At 40.0% G+C, this 23,355-nt stretch overlaps 1 protein-coding gene across 2 annotated transcripts in view; it reads left to right on the top strand.

Moving 5' to 3' along the window:
- The first annotated feature begins 221 nt into the window (after positions 1-221).
- SLC44A5 (solute carrier family 44 member 5) overlaps positions 222-23,355 on the top strand; it is a 125,709-nt gene continuing 102,575 nt past the window's right edge. For both annotated transcript variants that reach the window (XM_042464170.1, XM_042464169.1), the window contains exon 1: positions 222-300. In XM_042464170.1, the coding sequence (XP_042320104.1) occupies positions 264-300 (37 nt within the window). In that variant the 5' untranslated portion in view covers positions 222-263. The remainder of the gene's footprint in view (positions 301-23,355) is intronic.

Raw genomic sequence — 23,355 nt, 5'->3', positions numbered from 1 at the left:
TTGGAAAAAAGGTAGTTTTCTATGAGGAGAGTGTTCTTAGCTCTGTAACATTTACAACACCCATCTATGTTAATAGTAGATGATATCACTTTTCTATTAGCAGAAAGTCCTGCCTCTCTTAGGAACGCTGTTCTTATTGGACAGGATTGTGTTAGTCAGTTAAGTTTATTTTTATACCTGGCCAAATAGTGTTTTGTGGACACAAACCCACTGTACAAACTGTTCTACTAGCTGTAAGTTGGTAGAATCTAGGAAGCAGGGATATGGCTAATACGGAAGAAAGTTACTACGGAAAAAATGGTAATCTATTTATCCATCTTTGCTCTAAATAAGTATTTTGAAAAATGTTTTGTGTCAGAGAGGGACATAATGCACTCTGACTTTTACTTGGATGCTCAGTCGATTTTGGCTGTGCCAAATGTGATTATAACTACTTTGTGTAGTTATTTACAAATTAGTTTGGTTTTAGTTTGGTCAGGTGAGTTTTATTTATATAATGTATGTTTTTGGTGACATATTTTAACTTTCAAAGAGATTACAAATGCAACTCTAAAATATGTTCAGCAGTTTGCCTTTCAGGCTACAGTCCTAAAACCTACTTATTCTGGAGTAAATCTCACTGACTTAATTCTCAGTAACTTTTCTTAGGAGACTGAACCAATATGTAGAGCTTATGAAGCAGTTTGCTTCAGGAGTGATGTATTACTACGTTTTCTTTGGTTAATATGTGAACATTTAGAAAATGAGTCTTGTGATTTTTACTACAGTCACACAGGTAATTTATGCTGCTTTTCTTGGGACTTACTTATAACTTACTAATAACTCAGGGTGGGAATTGCACAGTCTTCCAGATGCTGTTTAACCTCAAGTCCCACAGCTCCTAGCCAGCAGAGCCAAAGGTAAGGAATACTGGGATTTGTAGTCCAGCTTCTGAAGGATTATATGATTCTTATCCCTGCTGTAACCTTAGTTTAACCATGCTTGCTCAATGTATGGGTAAATTTGCACTGCAGAAATTATGCTGTTTGACATCTCTTTTATTGCCGTGGCTGCATTCTACAGAATCCTGGGATCTGTAGTTCTCTGAGGCATAAGTACTCTTTGGTAAATAAGGCTGAATACTGCGTAAAACTACAAATCCCAGGATTCTATAGGATGGAACCACTGCACTTAAAGTGTTGTCAAATTGCATTATTTCTACAGATGCACTCCAAGTTGCATTGATTTCACAGGATTTACATCTAATAAAATATGCTTGATTTCAGGTTACTGTTTAGGCTGAATGAAACAAACTTATTTATTTTGTCTCGACAGATACTCCCCTGTCACCCTCTCCCCCAGATACATTTTAATTGACTTTCACACTAGTATGCTTTTTTTATTATGTAGTTCTATCTGCTGTATATATAGGGTTTTTGTTTTTGATAATTGTTTTTGTTTTATGGAAAAACTGCTCAGAAACACTCCTATAGACTCTGGTGACCTATAAAACCCTACACGGCTTGGGTCCAGGTTATTTGAAGGACTGTATCTCCCTTTACAAACCCACTGAAGTGTTGAGATCATCCAGAGAGGCCCTTCCCTCTCAGGTGCGTTTGGTGGGAACAAGAGGAGGGGGCTTCTCAGTGGCTGCTCCCAAGCTTTGGAACCCCCTTCCTAGTGAGGCCAAAATGGCTCCATCCCTGCTATCTTTTCGGCAGCAGATAAAGACATTCTTGTGCTGTCAAGCCTTTTCAAATGATGTGCAATTTAAAGTTTCAGGTTTGTATTTTAACATGTTACATTTTAATTCAGAATTGTTTTAAATTTGTTTAATTGTTTTTTTAAAATTTTATATTTATACATTTTAATCTACTGTTTTAAAATTGTACTGTTTTAAGTTGTTGTTTGCCGCCTTGAGTCCCTATATTGGGAGATAGGCAAGATATGAGAAAATAATAATAACAACAACAGTAGCAGCAGCAGTAGCAACAAGAAGAATAATTCAGTGGAAGATATATAAAAGTATATACAGTGGGCCCTTCCCTTATGCGGGGGATCCGTTCTGGACTCACCCACCCCTCATGTAAGGGGAATTCTGAGTATGTTTGAGTCGCATTAAAAATAATGGGGCTTGTGCCCACAGCATGGTGCTGCAGAAAATTATTTCTGAAGCATAATTTGTTATACACTTGCAAATTCTGGCTTGATTGTCATCACATCTAAACCCAGACCCATGGCTTGCTTTTGCCTTATTCCTTAGTTTCTCAACTTAAAACAAGAACAAAAGGGATCAAACTAGATCATGCTTAAGTATTAAACCATAGAAACATGTGATTTCTGAATGCACTGTGTGCGTGTTTGTATCAACAACTATTTATGAAAAGTTTAAGGTTAAATGGGGAGGGGGGATTAAAAAATCTTCAGGCAAAATTATTCCATAAAATTACAGTTTTTTGCATACATAATTTCTGTTAAACATGAAGGTTACTATTTCATTTTGTTTTTACTGTACAAATGCTTGTTAGTTTTTTTAAATAATAATAATAAATAAATAAAAGTTTTATTTATATACCGCGCCTTCCTTGGATCAGGGCGGTTTACATACATTATACATTATACATACAATAGGTTAAAAACAAGACAGAGCATTATACAATAAAAATAAAAACAACAAGCCCCATTAGCCCATCCTCATGACCACGGAAGAGGAGGGAGGCCCTTAGGATTTTTATGGGGGGAACGCTTGCTGGAATAAAAAGGTCTTCAGATCCTTTTTAAATTGGGCCAGGGAGGTAGTCGAGCGGAGCTCGGCGGGCAGCGTGTTCCAAAGGGCCGGGGCGGCGATGGAAAAGGTCCGCCTTGTGACGGAAGAGAGCCTAGCGCCCAGCACCTTCAGTAATAGCTGCCCGGATGTTCTGAGGGTGCGGGACGGAATATACGGGGAGAGGCGGTCCTTCAGGTTCAGATTTCATTATAAGAGCCTTCCACTTATAAACTCTTATGAATCTGAGCACAATCCTAACTGGTCAGGATAACCAATGGCTGGCTGAGCTGATATTAGACCAGCTGAAGCAGTGCTAAATGTAAACCCCCCACTCCCAGCCTTGTTGTGGCTTAATGTTTGTGACTGTGCTCCTGTGCTGGGAGATGTCTGGTTCTGGTATAATCCCCCTCTTGCCTCAGCCCACCCCATCTCCACCTGCTTTTAACTCTTGTAAGGGAAGACTTCAGCCAGCCAGAAGAATATGTCCACCATTAGAAGAGGCTTGTGCCTAATCCTAACCCCCTACAGATAGGAAGTTACAATTGTCCTGACCATGAGAAACAAAACAGTGTCAGTTAACATATCCCTATACTTCAGTAGACAGAATTATTTCTGTCAGTATGAAAACAATTCTATTGGAAACAGGTTATAATGATGCGTTTATGCCCCCCCCCCCAGCACTATTGTTTTCAACCAGCTGGATTCATTTGGTTGCTAGAAAAATAGAATCCCTTTTTTCCCTAAAAGATTAGGTTAAGGGACAAATCCACTAATATTTCCTTGCACTGTAGTAAATTAACGGCCATTGATTTTTGCTAGAGTGATACTTTATAGTTGCATCTGTGTTAAATATGCATGAATTTTCCATTTCTTATAGGATAGGAAACCAATAGAGGTATAGCGTGGAAGCTAAAATTGAAGACAATTATTGTGAAATCTGTATTGCTATTAGTTACTGAGCCATTACAAAAAAAGGATGATTTATAGGGTAAAAAAAATATATGGTGTGCACTTGGCCCACTAGCTATATTATAAACAATTCTCTTTCATGAAGACATCCTGCGAATTCAGGAAATTGCTGCTTCTAATGATGCCACAGCATAATGTAGGGCAAAATAGAAGCATATGTATAGGAAAGATAAAGTATGGAAATCATCCAGTCTTTTTGCAACTTTGACTTAATCCTAGTTCCACAGTACACAAAACATCTCATCCCTCCCCCTCCGAACCCCCGCCCCCAACCCAGTATGCATGCAGTTGCACAATGTAACTATTCTGTATAGAGCTGTGTGTAATATGAGCCAGTGTGATGTAGTGGTTTGAACATTGGACTACGATTATGGCAATCAGGGTTCAAATCCCCACTCAGACCTGCAAACCCACAGGGTAACTTTGGGTACGTCACATGTTCTCAGCCTCAGAAGAAGGCAGTGACAAACCCCCTCTGAACAAATCTTGCCAAGCAAACTCTCTGATAGGCTCACTTTAGGATTATCATAATTAAGAAACACAACAAAATGTAACATGCATTTTAAATGTGTTTCTTTCAGTCAGACACATGCTGAGAACCTGAAAGTAGAATTTTCTGAGTGGTCTGCGAATGACAAAATATCTGATAGGACATTTCTGAACGTGCTTGTTTAATTCTTGGAATCTGTTTGGAGATGCATCTCCTTTGCAGTTGTTCTGATTTTTGGTCACTTAGGTCATGAAAAGTGACCACTTTGGTTCACTCTGTAGTGACTTATTTTTTAAAGTATGCATAAATCATGTGTGGAAGAGTCAGGAAAGGTCCTTGTCTCGCTTCTACATCTCCTGTAGATTTTGTAAAATATTTTTCCTGTTATGTTTTGCCAAGAAAGTGTTTTTCATGTGAAGTAACTTTACAAGTGCCACATGGGTGTATTTAAAGAAATTCAACTATTAAGAGAATAGCCAGTTGCATGGCATTTATTGTGTGTGCTGCCTTCTTAACCTGGAATCAATCAGAATGATTGCTCTGTGACAGCATAATTTGTGTTGTATCCTAGCCAGCAATTTTATCACACAGATCTATTTCAAAGCTATTACCAGACCAACTTCTTGTGTTGGTTATTGAGGTGGAGAAGAAACCCCTTTTGATACAATGCAAACATACAAGAGTGCATTCTGTGATTATAGAACAGGGTCTGTGTGTGTGTGTGTGTGTGTGTGTGTGTGTGTGTGTGTGTGTGTGCGCGTGCATGTGTGAAAGTTTTTTGATATGAAAGGTTAGGTTGAAATCTGACCATAGTTAATAAGTAAAAATCATTTTTTAAAAGAAGGAAAGTTGATTGTCAGCATAATCTTATCCATATGTATTCAGAAGCTGAGTTCAACAGGATCTATTTGAAGGCAAGTGTGCAGAGGTTTACATCCTGAAACCCTTAGATAAAACTAACAGCAATACTAATACAACAGACTTTGTCTGTAGCTTAACTTGATTAATGTCCATGTGCCCATTGAATTAATTAGTTAATGTATTTGTTCATATAATTCTTTCTGTATACAGATGGTTTCCAGTTCACCATCCATTTTCCTCTCTACTTTATGTGCATTTTTGTAATTCAGGTACATAACAGGAACTGTTAGAAAGGGGAAACATTTGAAAAATATAACCAAATATTTAAAACAAGAACAAAATATAGTGATTTAACTAATTGCTCATCCAGTGGTTTCTAGAATGCTGCATTTTAATATTTTGTTTGTCCCAGCAAAAGAATCTTGTTAAACATAATACTTGTTAGGTTAAGCACTGGTACATTTGCTGACACACACAGAATTTGGAACATGTACTGTAATAGTCATGGAGGGATGATTTCTTTTAATGAACATTAATTTACATGTCTCAAGCCATTTCTCAGACTGGAACACAGTTATTCTTTGGAGTATGCAGTTCTCTGAGTGCCAAATGCATTTCTGAGCATGACAATTCAGAAGTGCATTAGATAAAGTTTTGTATTCCTATTGGGAAATGGGTGTACAAAATGCAATATTACTTTCAAAGGCAAATTTTCATGCACTTAGAAAGATGGAGACTAATGTCAAAATTGGACAGAATACAATTACGACTGAATGTGTGGAAAAGTGATGAGGACCAAAACAGATTCATCTGCCAAGTTCTAAATATTGGGCATAGATAATGCATAAGATATAGGAATGATCCTATATGGTAATGAAACTGAGGATAACAGCAGTCTCCTGTTGTCCGTGGGACAAATTTGCAGCGGTTGCAGAAAGATGCCTTTATTTGGGGGGATGCTCTGTTCCTTACTATCAAAAGTCTATTTTTCTGAGATGATACTTCTGCTTCTACTAATCTCATATCCTCCCAATAAAGCAGCTACAGTATAATAGCTTTGTAAAACTGGATAGTCTGCTCTTTCAGCTAGCAAAATGTTTTAGAATCCTTTTAAATGGAATTTAGTTCTTTCTACTATATGTTGATATAATTTCAATACTTTAGGGAGAGTTTTTTCACTTGGATAGGGAGTGAAGTTTTAAATCCTTGCAACATGAGACAACATTTGTAATGATGAGGGAATGCTTTGCACGGCATTCTGGGTTGACTTGATAACAGAATGTGCATTCATATATAGTTTATATACCTTGTAAACCAGATGGAACTGACCATGTAGATCAGAGAAAGCCTAAAATAGGGCTGGTTTGAATAATTGGAAAACAGAATCAACACCATGAAAGTTATCTCTTAGAACTTCTTATGGGCTCACAAGGAAAGCCACAATATATTCTTCAGAAATTTCTTTGACATTAGTTTTAAATATCTCTCTGCTATAGATAGAGAGGGCTCCATGCTGCAATATGGATCAGAAGATGGGTTCCATTGCTTATGTCTTAACTTTGATGGAATCTAGGCTTTATATTCAAACGGCAATGGTCACTGTTTTGGGACTATTGTAAGAATCCTTGCCAGAAAGGTCCATAATACCTTGCAAAGTTTGCTGGTCAATGACCGAATAAACTTTATTACAATACCTTGCAAAGAAGTCAAATGGCAGGAATAAGAAACCAAGCCACCAATATCAAGGAGAGAGAGGAGAAGAAGCTAGTAAAAGTATTATTATTGAGATAAATTATTTCAATAGCTTCCAACAAGCCTATAATTGTTGATGTGTGCCTTCAAACTGTTTCCAATTTATGGCAACCCTAAGGATTTTCTGAGGTTTTCTGAGGCTGTGTGACTTGCCTCAGTGGACTTCCATGGCCAAGATGGATTTCCATTAGTTTACTCAAAGGGCAAGATCTTGGTCTCGAGTCATAGTCCACTGCTCAAACTGCTGCATCATGCTGACTCTCTAGACCTATCACAGTGTGAAAGAAATGCAGAATAATTTAGTGACAGGATGGTAAGATGGCAGGCCTTATACTTCAAGACCTTTTTTTTTTTTACAGTACTAGCAGCATGGGATTTGCTTTTAATTATAGTCAACACAAATATGCCCCCAGCAATATCGTACTGTTTCTTCAAGTCCCTGAGAAGGGTTCATTTTATTTTCACATTTATGTCATATATGCTGAGCATAGAGGTTCTCATGGAATTAAATGTATGCATTTGGGTCACATAATTTGCAACAGATGTGTGTTGTTTTTATTGCTCACATGCTATGCTTTATAATAAGTGATTTTCTGCAGCATTCTCATTACAATCAGATATACTTTTGCACTTCAGCAAATTAAAAATTGTGATTTGTTGGCCATAATTACTCATAAATGTAGGTTGGATTGTGTATCAAAGATGGTGGCTGAAGTTAATTCCAGCCATAATCGTTCAAGAAATATAGGCCAAACAGACAATACTCTTAGCAATATTTAACCTAAGATCATTTTGGAAAAGTGAACTGGAAACTAATCACTTGCTTAATCCTCCCCCCCCCCCCCCCAGTGAAGTATTGACACTGTTTTGTCTTTGGTGAAAGATGGCAGAACATAGCACAGGTCATTCTTCAATATAATTCAGTATTCTTCAGTGTAATTGAACACTGTTGCATCCAGAAGGAGCACTTTTGCTCCATCAAAAATGTCTATTTGAAGAAAGAAGGCAATTTTTAATTATTCCCACTCCCCCAACAAACACCTGTGACAACTCTGGAGGATCTGTGAAAGTCTGTGAAATCCTCATATTGGATGTCTGCTAAAGAGAGGTGGAAAATACACTCACACACACACCTCTTTTAAATAACACTGCAATGGATGACCGCCTGCAACCATAGTTTAGAGGAAGGCTTGATAATTTCAGTGGAGTGGAGTTTGCTTCTTGGTAAGACCATGTAATTTTGCAGTCAAAATGTGTAAATCAATTATTCTGGGTGTAGACAGTGATAATTAGTTTACTCATAGGGCAAGATTCATATGAAGCATAATTACAATAAATATATAAATACATTCAATCCTCCATATACACTGATTTCCTTATCCATGGATTCAACCATCCATGACTGGAAAATATTTTTTAAAAATACATAAATTCTTAAAAAAAAAAACCCTTGATGTTGCCATTTTATATAAGAGATACCATTTTACTACATCATTGCATTTAATGGGACTTGAACATCTACAGTTTTTTATATCCATGCCAGATCCTGAAACCAAATCCCAGTGGATATCAAGGGCCCACTATACTATGTATACATAAAGGTCAAATTCCTTGAAGATTTCCAGTTTCATTGATGAAGATAATCCTTCTACTGATGTAGATTGCTATTTTTCCATCCATAATTGCTAGGATGAACTTGTTGTCTGGTAGTTATCTTTATGATGATGAGCTTTTATGTTCAAATTAAGTTTATCCTGGGATGACAGCCATAGAGTTTAACTCTACAGTGGTACTTGATGCCTGACCAGTCTGGAAGAACTGGCATAGCTTTTGAGAACTCAGGGTCACCTTCATGCTATGATAAGGCAGCGCAGTCAGACTTTGTGGAGGAAAGCTTTAATATAAATCCACAGGCTGCACTTTGCCCAGCCCTAATGTAAAGGGTAAACATTTTGGTCAGACATAAGAGCTGTAGTGAGGTTTTGATCTGCCATGAATTCAAAATGATGCAACTCAGTGAAGTTATTACAGTGAAGTGGTTAAGTGCAGATTCTGTCACAAGGAATGGTATGACTTTCAGATTTGACTTTGTTAATTTCATTACCTCATCTCAGTACCGACTTCCTTTGACAGAGCCATTCTTAGTGGTACTGCTGTCAGTTGCCACGGTATTTTCTAAGCCAAAGGCATTGCAGCTAATGTAGTAAAGACTGTGAAATGCTGGCATTTCCAGTAAGCTGAAAATGTACACTACCATACCTAGACTTCTCTGACTACTTTGGCAAGGCCTGTGACATTTCCCTCCACCCCATTTCACATATTTTGTAATAGTAGTGAGAAGCAGAAGTGATAAGGTAGTTTAATTTACTCATCATCACTAACTTGTAGAAGATATGATGTTGCTGAGAAGATTTTGTCACCAGCAGCTGAAATGCATAGTGAATTCTTGATAAACTGACGTATTCTAAATATTTTTCCTCCTTAGCTCATTTGAGCATGGGTGGACATTTAAAAAGTTAGTATAGCTGCTCTCTGTGTGGTGAAGTAAACAGAAGTCTGAACAAAGTCCCCATTAATTTGCTTCACATTTTTCCCCCTGGAGGTTTCCTATGTTTCTGCCAACACACTGCAGTACAAACTGCACAACACTGCTTCACTGTGTCTGTTATGTTTAAAATAGTTTGCTTGTGTACCCATTTGCAAAAGAAAACTTCATGTTCACTTTCTGTTCTGGTACTATTCTATTACTGTACTAATAAAAGTCTATTTTTATGTGTGAACCTTCCTAGTTCTTTCTGGGTAGGCACTCAAATGGGGGGGTCTTATGTGAACCAGTCGATTGTGTATATTGCATCAACTCAGGAGTTGCCAGCTGAGAAGTTGCTTCCATGGTTATAGATGTTGATATAAGCCATAAGCATGATTGCTCTGTCTACAAGTTTTTAGGATATGTGAATTTGTGCATGAAGGCAAATCAGGGTTGCTTTACCTCAAAATCTCAAGGGAGTTCTAAGCAAGCTGTGATTGCCTCTGTCTCAGCTTCTTGACTACATTATGGGGATGTAAAATAATATGCATAAGGGAAAGATTACTGAAATAATTATATATATGGAGTCCATATGCTATTTGAGGCCATATCAATTTACCACCATTGTGTGAATTGGTTTTGAATCATGCTACTTTAATGGCTGTTGGCAACACAATTGAAAACATCAGATTAACATCTAGATCCAGTAATCTCATACAAACTTTGTTCTTACATTTGTAGCAGAAAGCAGCATTTTTCAAATACAGAGTGATTTTAAAAACTGTTCAAAGGAAACCTGTTCTTATTTGATTTTGGCAGTGATATAGGTTCAAGTCAATACACATAGGCAGCTTGGAGCAGCCTCTGGTCGCTTCAGCTGCAATCACCCCATTATTGGCCAGGGACCATGGTGACCAGATGGGCCCACTCTGAAAGTAGGCCACTGCCGTGGTCCCAAATGGGTCACCAGCAAAGAGAAGACTTTCACCAATCACTTTGCCAGTGGCTTCGGGCCACCTTAGGTGGCCTCAGAGCGGCTTCCAGCCACTCCAGGGGCATGCATCACCTGCATACTATGCCCCCAAAGCAGCCACAAACCACACTCCTTGGTCCATCTGTTTCAGGCCTCAGACTCAGGTTATACTCAAGTCACTTCAATGGCTTGACTTGGGAATAAATGATACACTGACTCAAAATGGCTCTGAGCAGCAGGCAAGACCCAGCACAGAGCATGGGACATGTTTCTTGAAGGGGAACAGCAAATGCATTAGGCCATGGTCTTGAGGCAGAAAGCTCCTCTGAAGATTTTAAAAAACTTTAGAAGGCTCCTTCAACACCTACCTCATGCCCATTTCTTAATCAGATTGCTATTCCCTTCTGAGAAATGCACTCTGCATTTTTTTTCCAGTTAAAGTTGGCTCCCAGACTTGAGACTTGACTTGAAAGTATCTTGAAGAACTTGAGAATCAGCTTGACACTTGTAGGTGAAGACTTGAGACTTGACTTGAAGTTTGGCATAAAAGAGTTTAATACATCATTGGGTTTTGAACCATTCTTTTAAAATCACTCTGCATATATTTAAAATACTGGATCTTGCTACATTTAAGGGTTTTGTTGGAAATGTTGGACTTTCAAAAATGAGCTTGACAAGGATGGTTTGTAAACAAGTGAAATTGCAAGACTGCACTTGTAGTCCACCCACTTTACCTGAGAGGAAGCACTTTTGAGATCAGTGAGTGCTATTCTTGGGTGGACAGATGTTGTGTAGAATTCAGCTATAAATAGTTTCACTAGTTTCCAGTTTCAAAAGAACTTCTTTCTTGGGGGTGGCAATGAGAGCTGCTCATGGACTTAAATGATATAGAGGTTGGGTCCAGGCTATTCAAAGGATTGTATCTCCTGATATGATCTTCAGGAGACCATGTTCACTGTTCCCCACTGCCTTATCTGGCTTGTTTGGTGGGGAAAAGATTGGGGTGCTTCTTGGTAGCTGCATCTAGGTTTTGGATTTCCTTCCCTAGGGAGACTTTCTTCCTGCTGTCTTTCCACTACGAAGTAAAAACATTCTTATTTCTTCAGGCTTTTAGAAATTAACAGTGATGACCTTCTGATGGTGTGTTGTGCTGTTTTGTTGTTTTATATATGGTTTTAATATGGATTATTTAATTTAAAAATATATTTTATATTTATGCTTTTTAAACTGATGTTTTTGTATAGTTTTAAATCTTTACTTTTTATATAGATGTAAATTTCCTGGAGTCACATTATTGGGGGAAAAGGTGCCTTTGCCTTCCTCTGCAGCTGAGAGAGTGTGACTTTCCCAAGGCCACCCACTGGGTTTCCATGGCTGAATGGAGATTTGACTCCTGGTCTCCAGAGTTATAGTCCAACACTCTAACCAGTACACCATACTGACTCTCATGGCATTCACTACAAGATCAAAATATAATAAATCAGTATCTGTCATAATACCCCAACCTGTAATATGTGAGTTATAGAACTCTGTGGTGGAACAGATTGCCTCATCATGGCCCCTAACAAACAGTAGGAATATAATCCCACTAGGTTCTGTGTTGTTTTAAACCACCATGTTACTCTCGTTCTGACCTTTAACCTGAAATGTTAAAACTGAAGTACATTGCAGGCTTGTTATTAGCCATTTCTTCTATTGCCCTCTTCATACACAGCCCCACTAATATGCTACATGAACTAACTGCATTGGTCTTAATAGCTCAAAGATATGTAGTTAAAATGTTTTACAGAACATAAGACCTGGGTTGACAAGAGCATGACTTCTTCTCTTAGCTCAGCCTGAATAAGGACAGGATGAACAACTTGGTGTTGAGTCTACTGAAATCTTGGATCTACCTCCTTATTTCTATGAATAGCTCTTGCCTTCATTTACAAATGACTTCTCTCACACCTGATGGGAAGGAGAGACAGTTTCAGGACATATAAAAGAAGGTTTTATTCTAAGAAAAAAAATAATTTCTCTTGGAGTAGAACTTAATCTTTTACATCCTGAGATTCCATTTTTCATTCACATCCGGTTATACTAGAGGTTTCAAATTGCTCCTACTTTGTCAGTTTGAACCAGGACATGGCATTTGCAAAGAAGTAAAAGACAATGACAAAAAAAGGAAGAACACAAGACCTCTTCCACAAAATCCTGAAATTCAAAGGGAAGTTGAAATTAAGGATCAGGATGCTTTATGATAAGAAAAAGCTCATACTACAAGATCAAGAAGAAATCAAAAGATGTTGGTTGCAATGCACAGAAGTGTTGTATGATAGATATGAAAAAAATGAATGACACATATAACGAAGAACCATGTGAAGATGAGCCCCAAATTCAAAAAAGCAAGATGGAATCTGCAATAAAAGAAATTGGGGAAAAATAAACCACCAGGAACAGATGATATTACTGTTGAAATGCTACAATAGACAGAATCAACTCTAGTCTTAACTAATATATGTCAACAAATATGGACAACAAAATGGTGGCCATGGGACTGGAAATTTTCAACCTACATATGATCTAATAAGATAAATTCAAAGCTATAAGGGAGGAATTGAAAAGTTAAAGAGTTCCTGTTGCTTTAATTAATAATTGACGAATGGAGACTGCAGTCAAGAAATCAAAGGCTGGAATGGGAAGGCAGCTAAACTAGACAGATCCTAAAGTGTAAAGATACACAACTGAGCACAAAATTAGAATATCCAGCCATGTATTCTCCATCACCATGTACATGTGAGAGCTGGACGGAAGAAAGCCTTAAAAGAAAATCAGCATTTGAGATTGGTATGGCGGAGAAGAGTGCCAAGGATACCATGGACAGCCAAAAAGGCAAACAATGGCCCCAACAGAAAGGCCAAATAAAGCTGCTTTGGGTCACTTTGGAGGTACAGTGCTCCACTCGGGTTACGAAATAATTCGTTCCGCCGCTCCTTTCGTAACCCGAGTAATTTCGCAACCGAAAAGGGCTTTCCGTTAGTGCTGGAAAGCCGCGCGTTTGATTTCGCGCCGAAAAAAATTCGTAACCCGAAAAAACATCGTAACCCGAACAGTTTTTTCCAATCTAACTTTTTCGTAACCGGAAATTCGTAACGCGATCAATTCGACCCGGGGTACCACTGTATGCTGTTTAAATGATACATGCGTCCTAAGTCTGGAACTGCACCAAAGCTACACTCCAGTCTTTGAACTGGATGTGGCTTGATGCAGCTCCGGACTCTTAGGTGCATGCATCTTTAAGCACAACCTCCAAGTGACTCAAAGCAGCTTTATTTTGGCAGTCTATATGGGGCCAATGACTCCTTGAAATGGATCAAGCCTGAAATCTCTCTAGAAGCAAGATGACCAAACTGAGGCTGTCCTACTTTAGTGACATAATGAGAAGGCAGGAATCACTGGAAAAAGACAATCAGCTGGAAAGATAGAAGGTAGTAGAAAGAGAGGAAGACCACATACCAGATGGATAGACTTAGACCTTACAGACAGCCAAAATAAAGCTGCTTCGAGTCACAGTGGAGTATGTGTTTTCAATGATGCATGCGTCCTAAGAGTCCAGAACTGCACCAAAGCACACTCCATCCTTAGGGCTGCAGCGTGCCTTTGGTGCGACTTCTGGACTTTTAGGACGCATGCATCATTGAACACCATACCTCCACTGTGACTCGAAGCAGCTTTATTTTGGCTGTCTGTAACAGGCTTAATCAGGGAAGTCATGAGCCTGAATTTACAGACCTATAGCCTCTTGTTATGTCATAGAACATAAATCTAGAATCAAGAGAGTTGAAGAGACCACTAGGGCCATCCAGTCCACCCCCCTGCCATGCAGGAAATCCAAATCAAAGCATCCCTGACAGATGGCCATCCAGCCTCTGTTTAAAGACCTCCAAGGAAGGAGACTCTATCACCCTCCGAGGAAGTGCATTCCACTGTCGAACAGTCCTTAGTCAGGAAGTTCCTCCTAATGTTCAGGTGGATCTCTTTTCCTGTAGCTTGCATCCATTTTCCGGGTCCTGTTCTCTGAGCAGCAGAAAACAAGCTTGCTCCCTCTTCAAATGACATCCCTTCAAATATTTAAACAGGGCGATCATATCACATCTTAACCTCTTTTCTCCAGGCTAAACATCCCCAGCTCCCTAAGTCGTTCCTCATGGGCATGGTTTCCAGACCCTTCACATTTTTGTGCCCTCCTTTGGACACGCTCCATTTCTCGATGTCCTTTCTGATTGTGGCGCCCAGAACTGGACACATATTCAGGTGGGGCCTAGAATGTCAGAAGTTGCTGAGCCAATGGTGGGGTCAAGCAGAGTATCACAATGAGTTTCCTCCCTATCTTTCTGTATGTGGAAAATGCACTGTGCTGTGATTCACACACGAATATAAAGGAATAACAACCATAATTTTTAATATCACTATTGGCCATGTGCCAAGCTGAGCAGTAGCAGTTTAAAAGACAGCTCGCTAACCCTTCAAGCCAATATTGTATTTTATATGGCATCATTCATCCAAAAGGGTACCAAAGTGCTATGCAAGTGAATATGTATTCATTAGCCTGGGCAACAGCAAACGCTGTAGTTTATTTTTCATTGCAGAGTTCCATTATAACCCTCTTTTATTCATTACACTCATATCTTTAGGCTTTGGGGCTGAGACCTTTTTGGCTTGATTTCCATTCACAGGGCACTGAGCTTTTATTTACAATAAAATTTAAAAGCATCTTTTTAAAATACATTAAAATACCCAATATTATTGGGAAGAAATGAACACATTTGTGCCTTTAAAGAAGCATGACTCTTCTTCTGACTACACTATTTTGAAATAATTTTCATCTAGTTTTGTATATAGCCTATGTTTCATACATCCCCTTGAGAGCCAGTGTGATGTAGTAGTTTGAGTATTAGACTATGATTCTGAAAACCAGGGTTGAAATCCCCCCTCAGCAATAGAAATCTACTGTGTGACTTTGGACAAATCAACACTTTCACTCCCAGCCAGAGGGAAGGAACAGGCAAAAACCCTTCAGAACAAATGTAGCCAAGAAACTACATGATAAGGGTAATTCAGAAATGACTTGAAGGCACACAACAGCAGCAATGCAAGTTGAGTCTGTCTTATCTGAAATCCAAAATCTGAAATGTTCCAAAATCCAAAACTTTTTTCATGAGTGGTTGAGGTAGTGGCACTTTCATGCGCAAAATTATTAATATTTTTGTATACAATTAACCTTCGGGCTATGTGTATAAGTGTGTATGAAACATAAATTTAGAGTTGGGTTCAATTTTCCAAGATTTCTTATATATTATTAGTTTTTTAAGCAAATGTCCCCCTCTGAAACATCTCTGGTCCCAAGCATTTTCAGAAAAGGATACTCAACCTGTACATTCCCTTTCTGTTACATAAATGTTTTTCCAGATCCTTCTTTTCTATCTAAGATGTCCTGAAAAACCTTTTTGAACTTTGAAATAGTTCCAGCTGATCCAAAAGGAGACTGATGCAATCTAAGATAAGCATTCTAAAAACTTTGTTATCATAAGAGAACCAGAGAAGTTGTATGTCATATATCTATCAATAATCTTTAGATTGCTCCCAAAAAAAGAGCTCTTTTCACATCCCTTACTGCCCTCTTCTCTCTTCTGCCTTGTGTGCTTTTCTTGCAATACTGATGATACTGTCTCTGTTTGTTAGGTATAATAACATCCAAAATCCACTAAACAGCCTGGATCTAAAGGAAGTATCTTTTTTGTGTTACTAATTGAATTTAACTAATTTCCTGGACTTTAAGACTCTCCCGAAGTCAGAAGAGTGGCCTCTATATGCATGGATAGCCTTTTCTACCATCTTAACTGAGAATAACAACATCTTGACAAAATGTAGGCCTGTGATGTAAACATCATGGTTTGTTTCTTTCTTTTGTATGATTTTTAACATCACTGCCTGATGAAGCCAGTGGAGCTTTGAAAACATTGCATCATGTATTTTGTGCATTTTGGTTTGTCCAATAAAGTAACACACTGTTTTGTGGATTTGGGTTGTTACTGTACTTTGCTGGTGGCAAACATAGCTACGCTGGATATATTTTGTTAGGCACGGTAACAGACAGCCAAATGCCATGCTGGCAGTGTACTAGGGATAAGGGACCGCCCGGCAACCCCCGGTCCCTAACCCAGTATGTGGGTGCTGTAACAGTGGCGGCACCTGTGTATACGGGTGCCGCCATTGTTACATGATGGATGCACATCATGCTGCGATTTTGACATCGGGTGTCACAGTGACGGTGCAAAAGAACTGCTTTTTGCAGATTCTTTTTCCACCAGCGGGAAGCCATGCGGTTTGGCAGCTACAGCTTCCATCTGGTAGCAAAAGAAGTGCCGACAGGGCCCGGTTTTTGGTGATCTGTCCCACGCCTTAGTTAGACTCGTCAAAGGGTCTTTTAGCAGCACTACAATCTATGACTCTTTCAGCAATTATCTTTAAAATAATAAAAGGAAACTACAGGTTACAGTCGGAAGCTTTTCGTTGGCTGACTGGTAATTTATCAGGCTAGTTATCTTCACACACAAAGGCTACCTGCCTAAGGCATAATCTTGTCCTCTCTATTTCAAGATAAAAGAAATATGCAGTGGGTTTTCACAGTTGCTGGGATATGGGCATAGGGCCCCATGAAAATGGAGAAAAGCAAGTAAGAAGCACTGTTTTTTGTTTTGTTTGTTTGTTTTTGCTCGGGGAAACACCTCTCTGAATCTCTAGGTCAGGGGTAGCAACCTTTTTGAGCCGGGGCCGGGTTGCTGTCCCTCAAGCGACTGGGGGGGCCGAAGCCGGGGGTGGAGCTTCAACCCTCCGGGGCGGGCGCAATGTGCCGGGGTGGAGCTTCACCCTCCAGGGCGGGGCCGTGTGCCAGGGGGTGGAGCTTATACCCTTCAGGGTGGGGCCACATGCTTGGGCGGAGCTTCCACCCCCAGGGGCCAGGTCTCCCCATTTTGCTGGCCCCTGACGGGGCCCCAGCCCCATCAGAGACCGGCAAAAAACTGGTGGGGGCCGCCAGCACTGGAGGGCCCCCTGGAGGGCCCCAGCGATGGCAGTGGGCCCCCCAGAGGCCCTGCCGCCCTCGGAGCCCTCCTGAGGGCCCCAGAGACGGCAGCGCCCCCCCAGAGGACCCTGCCGGCCTCGGAGCCCTCCGGGAGGGCCCCAGCGATGGCAGTGGGCCCCCTAGAGGCCCCCCTGCCCCTCGGAGCCCCCCTGGAGGCCCCAGGAGACGCGCGGCCCCCAGAGGACCCCTGCCGGCCTCGGAGCCCTCCTGGAGGTCCCAGAGACGGCAGCGGGCCTCCTAGAGGCCGCCCGGCCGCGGCCGCCCATCGCACCTTTTCGCCGCTCTGGGCGCCGCCATTTTGGGCGGGCAAAATGGCGGCGCCCATAGCCCCAGAGGCCGCTATGGGCGCTGCCATTTTTTCGCCAAAAATGGCGGCGCCCAGAGCGGCGAAAAGCCGTGACGGGCGGCGTGGTTGTGGCGCGCAAGCGGCAACAGCAACCAGGGCCAGCGGCAGGCCTCCGCAGGCCGCATCCGCCTGTGGGCCGGAGTTGCCGACCCCTGCTCTAGGCCTCTGGCACAACTCTGTGGTCAGCCTCTTGCAGAGTTGCACTGAAGGACCTAGATTCCTAAACAAAACATATTAATCAAATTTGAAAAGTCAAAGCTGCAAATGTGGAGGCTGACACTATGTCCAAAATGATCCTTTTTCCCTTACTAGCCTTGTCTCCACCATTTTTGTTGTTGTTTTTTGTGAGATTTCCAGCTATGTGGTCATTCTGGAAGAATTTATTCCGACATTTCGCCTGCATCTGTGGCTGGCACTTCAGAAATTGAAAATGCCAGCCCTGAAGATGCCTGCCACAGATGCAGGCAAAACGTCAGGAATAAATTTTCCAGAACACAGCCACATAGCCCCAACAATGCACAAAAAACTACAGATAACCAACCATGAAAACCTGTGACTTCACATTTTTTGGTCTGTTATTACTGTTTTCGCTCCACAGTCTCTTGCTCTCTAATGTGGACTAAAAATTATTTGCTCTGAAGTATGTGAGAGTTTGGAAGCAAACCCAATGTAGCTAATTGAGATGTATCAAAAGAAGGATGGACTGCTTGTCCTGTTTAAAGATGCTAGGTCCCCAACTGACGTACCTCTCTTTAATTGCCTTTGATGGAAGCAGAAGTGTAGAGTATAGAAGTAGCTGTTATTTTGTAAGAAACCAGTCGAACATTTGGCACCCATGTGTCACTGGCAAAATATTTTATTAGCTGTGCAATTAAAATGCATAGCTTCATAAGAAAGAGTAGTGCTCTGCATTGATTTGCAGGAAATCAAAGGAGAAAACTTTCAGTGTATTGTCTGCTTTAATGAACAGATTGCCATACAGGAGAAAAACCTATTTTCTAGCTCTCTATTTTACAGTCTGATCACCTAGATTGAGCCCTTTTAAATATTCAGAATGAACTTGGTTGATTCCATTTTAACCAGAATGAACTTGGTTCATCATCTCTTTACTCTGATCATAGCTTGGAATCCAACATCACTTGTGGTCTCAAATATTTTAGTGCTCATATAATTTTAGTCATGGGAGCTGACCCACTGAGTTCAGTACAACTATTCAGATATATCAACATATCCAGGGGTATCTGTGTTGGCCCTGTAGCAAAGTACAGTAACATCAAAATCCACAAAACAGTGATATCTTTATCAGAACAACCAAAATTGTCAAAAGACAAGTTGAAAGTTTTTGAAGCCAGTGGAGCTTCTAAAGCTTGCAACATGTATTTTGTACCTTTTGGTTGGCCCCATAAAGGCATTACATTTTGTGGAATTTGGATGTTATTGTACAGATATATCAAATTATTTGTGTCCATTACAGTTTGCAGAAAAGAATTCAGAGATTATGACATAATTCTTTAGAATTACCCAATACAATAAGAGGTCAACAGGGATATTGACAGAGGAAGAGGAGGACAGAATATTCCCCAGTTAGAGGAAAAGCCAATTTAATTTGAGTGAATACATGCCCTAAAGTGACTAAACCACTATATCAAACTCTGTGGCTAGGACATGACTTTCTGTCATTATTTATAAAATGGCTTACAAGCGTAATAACAATTTTGCTTATCTTTGAGCTTTAAGAGAGGATTGTGTTGTTGTTGTTGTTGTTTGGAATGTACCGGCAGTTGTTGGGTCTTACATGTCTGCATGGAGGGTTCTTTGATTCCATTCTTAGAAACCATTACACATGTGAGATATGGAAAATCAGCAGCCATATGACAAACCTATGGGATTTTCCCCCTTTCCAGGAATGATTAACCTGTGCATATGAAGAGACCCTTTAGCTGTAAGACCATTTTTAATACTATGAAATAACCCATAGCATTGCAAAACATTCCCTACTTTTTTTGTTTTTAGCAGTGATAGAAGCAATGTCTATTTGTGGGGTTAACCTGTGAAAGGATTAGGATGACAGTGGAGGTAGCAAAAGGGGTGAGGGACAACATAGCTAACATAAGTGCCTCCCTCTCCCATCATTTTTTGGCAGAGAGACATTTCATTTTGTTTGGAAATAAATTGTTCATGTTCTGGTTTCAGTTTTTTGTATACAGTATGTGAAACATATACATACAGCCCTCATAACCACAGAGGTCACAGTCCAAGATGCACACACCCTGTGGATACCTGAAACTGCAGACAATAGGAAACCCTATTATTTTCAATTAGACTAATGACTTCCAGACCAATCATACCATAGAATCACACTAGAGGGCCTAGAAATTCCTAGAAAGAACACTTGTTTAAGCATTTCTAGGTCCTCCAGCACAATTCAGTGGTCCTGAAAGCTGACGATCAAATCTCACTGGAAGACTTAGAAATGCCTAAAGAGAACATATGTCTTCAGAGGTGACATAAGTGAAACCATGAATATTGAATCTGTGGATATGGGGTTTATCCTATTATCGACATAATTGCTATTAACATATGGGTCCTAGTCTCTTGAGTAGGGTAATAACTGTGCTGTAGAGATATGTGGAATCTTTGAACTTTGTCAGTAACATTTCTTAGCAGATTTGTTATAACAACTCATATTCAGACAAACTAAGGGATTTTCTCTGAACACCAAAGAAGCAAAAACTATACAGAATGCTCACTGCTTGGAAATTAATGTTGTTACCTATATGAACTCTTAAAAGGGAATTAATAGCAATAACAATAGCAAGTACATTTCTATATTGCTGATTGATGCACTTAAACACTCCCTAAGTGATTTACAACATGTAAGCTAATTGCCCCCAACTGGGTATTCATTTTAGTGACCTCGGAAGGATGCCAGGCTGAGTCAACCCTGGAGCCCCTGGCTGTTATTCAACTCACAACCTTGCAACTGTGAGTGAGTGGCTGCAGTACCAGTATTTAACCACTGAACCACCAGGGCCCCTTGCATTAGTTAACTCATAGGCAAATGTTGTTGTTGTTCACCTCAAAGTAGTTTCTGATTCATTCAGAGAGGGTTTACTATTGCCTTTCTCTGAGGTAGAAAGAATGTGACTTGCCCAAAGTCACTCAGTGCATTTCCATGGCCAAGCAGGAATTTGAACCCAGAAAGTCCTAGTACTCAACCACTGGGACTACACCCTCCATAGAAAAAGCCCATCTTGTTTATGCTAGGCATAAGTGATACAATATTCAACTGACATAATAACATTTAAAATGCTTCTGTAAATCAAGTTAGAGAAGTGTGCTTGCAGTTTCAAGCAAGGGGTTTCAGTCATGGAAACTAGGCCATGGTCCACATTCAAGAATGGGTAGGTTAAAGATTTCTGGGCTACAAAAGGTTGATGCTAAGCAAATTGGTGCTTCTAGAAATTGGAAAGGTGAAGGAAGAGGAAAAGAGCGATGAAGAAAGAAAAATAAAAGGAGTGCAAAGTGTTTTGTTTGAAACCCAGTGGACTGCAACTGTTTTTTAACATTTAAAAAAGCATATTTTTAATCATTAAAAATGAAAGGAGGAAGAAATTAAAGGTCATCTTTTTGGCCTCCTCTGGATCATTTTAAGCCCAGGAGGACTTTGTTCAGCCAAGAAGTAAACCAGAGGTCAGCTTCCAGTTTTCTTTCAGCTGGAAAGATGTCTCCTGGGCCTAATATACCCCAAGAAAGCCAAAAACATAAATAAATACCTTTAAGTGTTTTACATTTAACACACACACACACACACACACACACACACACACAGAGAGAGAGAGAGAGAGAGAGAGAGAGAGACATTCAGCATTATTTTTTAACAAAAGGCAGTTGGGGGGCACCTGGGGAACCTTTACGAAACTGTATGCAATCTCTGTGCCATTTACATGATAGGAGTGCTGATGACACATATACAACTTCAGGTTCAGTGCATGATGCTTTTCCTATCTTTTTACTGAGAGTTGATTTATACAAGCATTTTCTGTACATACTGATGTTGACTCTAATGGAATTTTAGTGACTGCTAGCATACCCACCAACTGTTCCAATTTGGCAGGAACAGTTCCAATTAATACTCTGTCATCCTATTTTTTCAGCTGCTTTTAAAATGTCCAGTTTTCTATCTCCTCCTCCCATTTTTCTTATTCATCCTACCTTAATTCAATTGCTAGGAGCTGACTTGAACATGCAGAGGTAATTACACTCAATTAACTTGAGGGAGGGCAGAAAGCAGAGAATGGGGTGGCACTTTGTTGTTTCTTATAGACTCAAACATAAGCAAATTTCAGCAACCTTTCCTAGTTTGTCTCTTTTTCCTCATTAATAACTTTTACCATTTTGACCACATTGATGTTGTTTGGCCACGTTTGTCCCAGTTTTCATCTGTGAAATGTTGGAGGGTAGGCACTGGTATGTTGTCTTGCTTTTTGCATTCAGACATAGCCAAGTTAGTCTGGATCAGTTTGCAAAGGGGAATATTGTAGCGCCTTTGAGACAAACTGAAAGAGTTTTGTACCATAAGCTTTTGGGGACCGAATGTACTTCATCAAGTGTGTGGCATGCATACGAACAGACATTTGTGCTCCTGAATGAGGTGTATGTGTAAATGTGTGTGTGAACAGTAATATAAATGCGAAACATAGATATGGTGATGAGGCGAGAAGTTCAGTTTTACTGTTGGTTGTTAAGGGACAAAGTTCAGAGGAAGATGTTGCCTAAAGCCAAAATGGTATCTCAGTTCATAGCAAGGTATTGTATCCATCTCCCCATCCATGTTGTGTGCTCTTCTGAAGGTCAGTAACTATTTGGGACTAGGAGAATGTTTGCAGGAAGTAAAGGCCTGCCACAAATGTAGAATGGGGTGATCGGTAAAAGACCTTGCCACAAACCCAGATGCCAACTATTCCCACATAACTACTTGGGAAGCATCATCACAGGATGTAATCACATCACTCACAATGTTAGAGATACTCTTACTTACTCATCCTTTAATGTTATATATGCCATCCTGTTTTCAACAGTGGCCTTCATTGTTGGGCAAACAGGCTACTCTATGCACCAGAGGATAAATGGATATACATCGGACATTAAGAATGGGAATACACAAAAACCAGTTGCAGAACACCGCAGTCTTCCTGGACATTCTGTCTTGGACTTCGGAACAGTAGTCCATGAACAAAAAATCTTTAAGGGAAGAGTGGAAAGAAAAATAGCAGAACTGGGATATATCCACAAACTCCAGTCCTTTGATACAGGGTTAAACAGAGGCAATGGATTCCTGTCGGACTACATGACATGAGGGCTCTCCTCTCCATTTTATTTCAACTCCTTTCTGGTTCCCAGCCATCATGATACTACATTTCAAGAACTCCTTCTATTCTTCATAAGGTGATTTACTTATCTTGGCTTTAGGCAACATCCTTCCTCCCAACTTTGTTCCCTAAACACCATAATTAAAACTGAACTTGTCACCTCATCATACCAACAAGTTTTGAATTTCTTTTA

This window comes from Sceloporus undulatus, chromosome 4 (assembly GCF_019175285.1).
Source record: "Sceloporus undulatus isolate JIND9_A2432 ecotype Alabama chromosome 4, SceUnd_v1.1, whole genome shotgun sequence".
Lineage (NCBI taxonomy): Eukaryota > Metazoa > Chordata > Lepidosauria > Squamata > Phrynosomatidae > Sceloporus > Sceloporus undulatus.
This window is presented reverse-complemented; position numbering and strand designations above follow the sequence as displayed.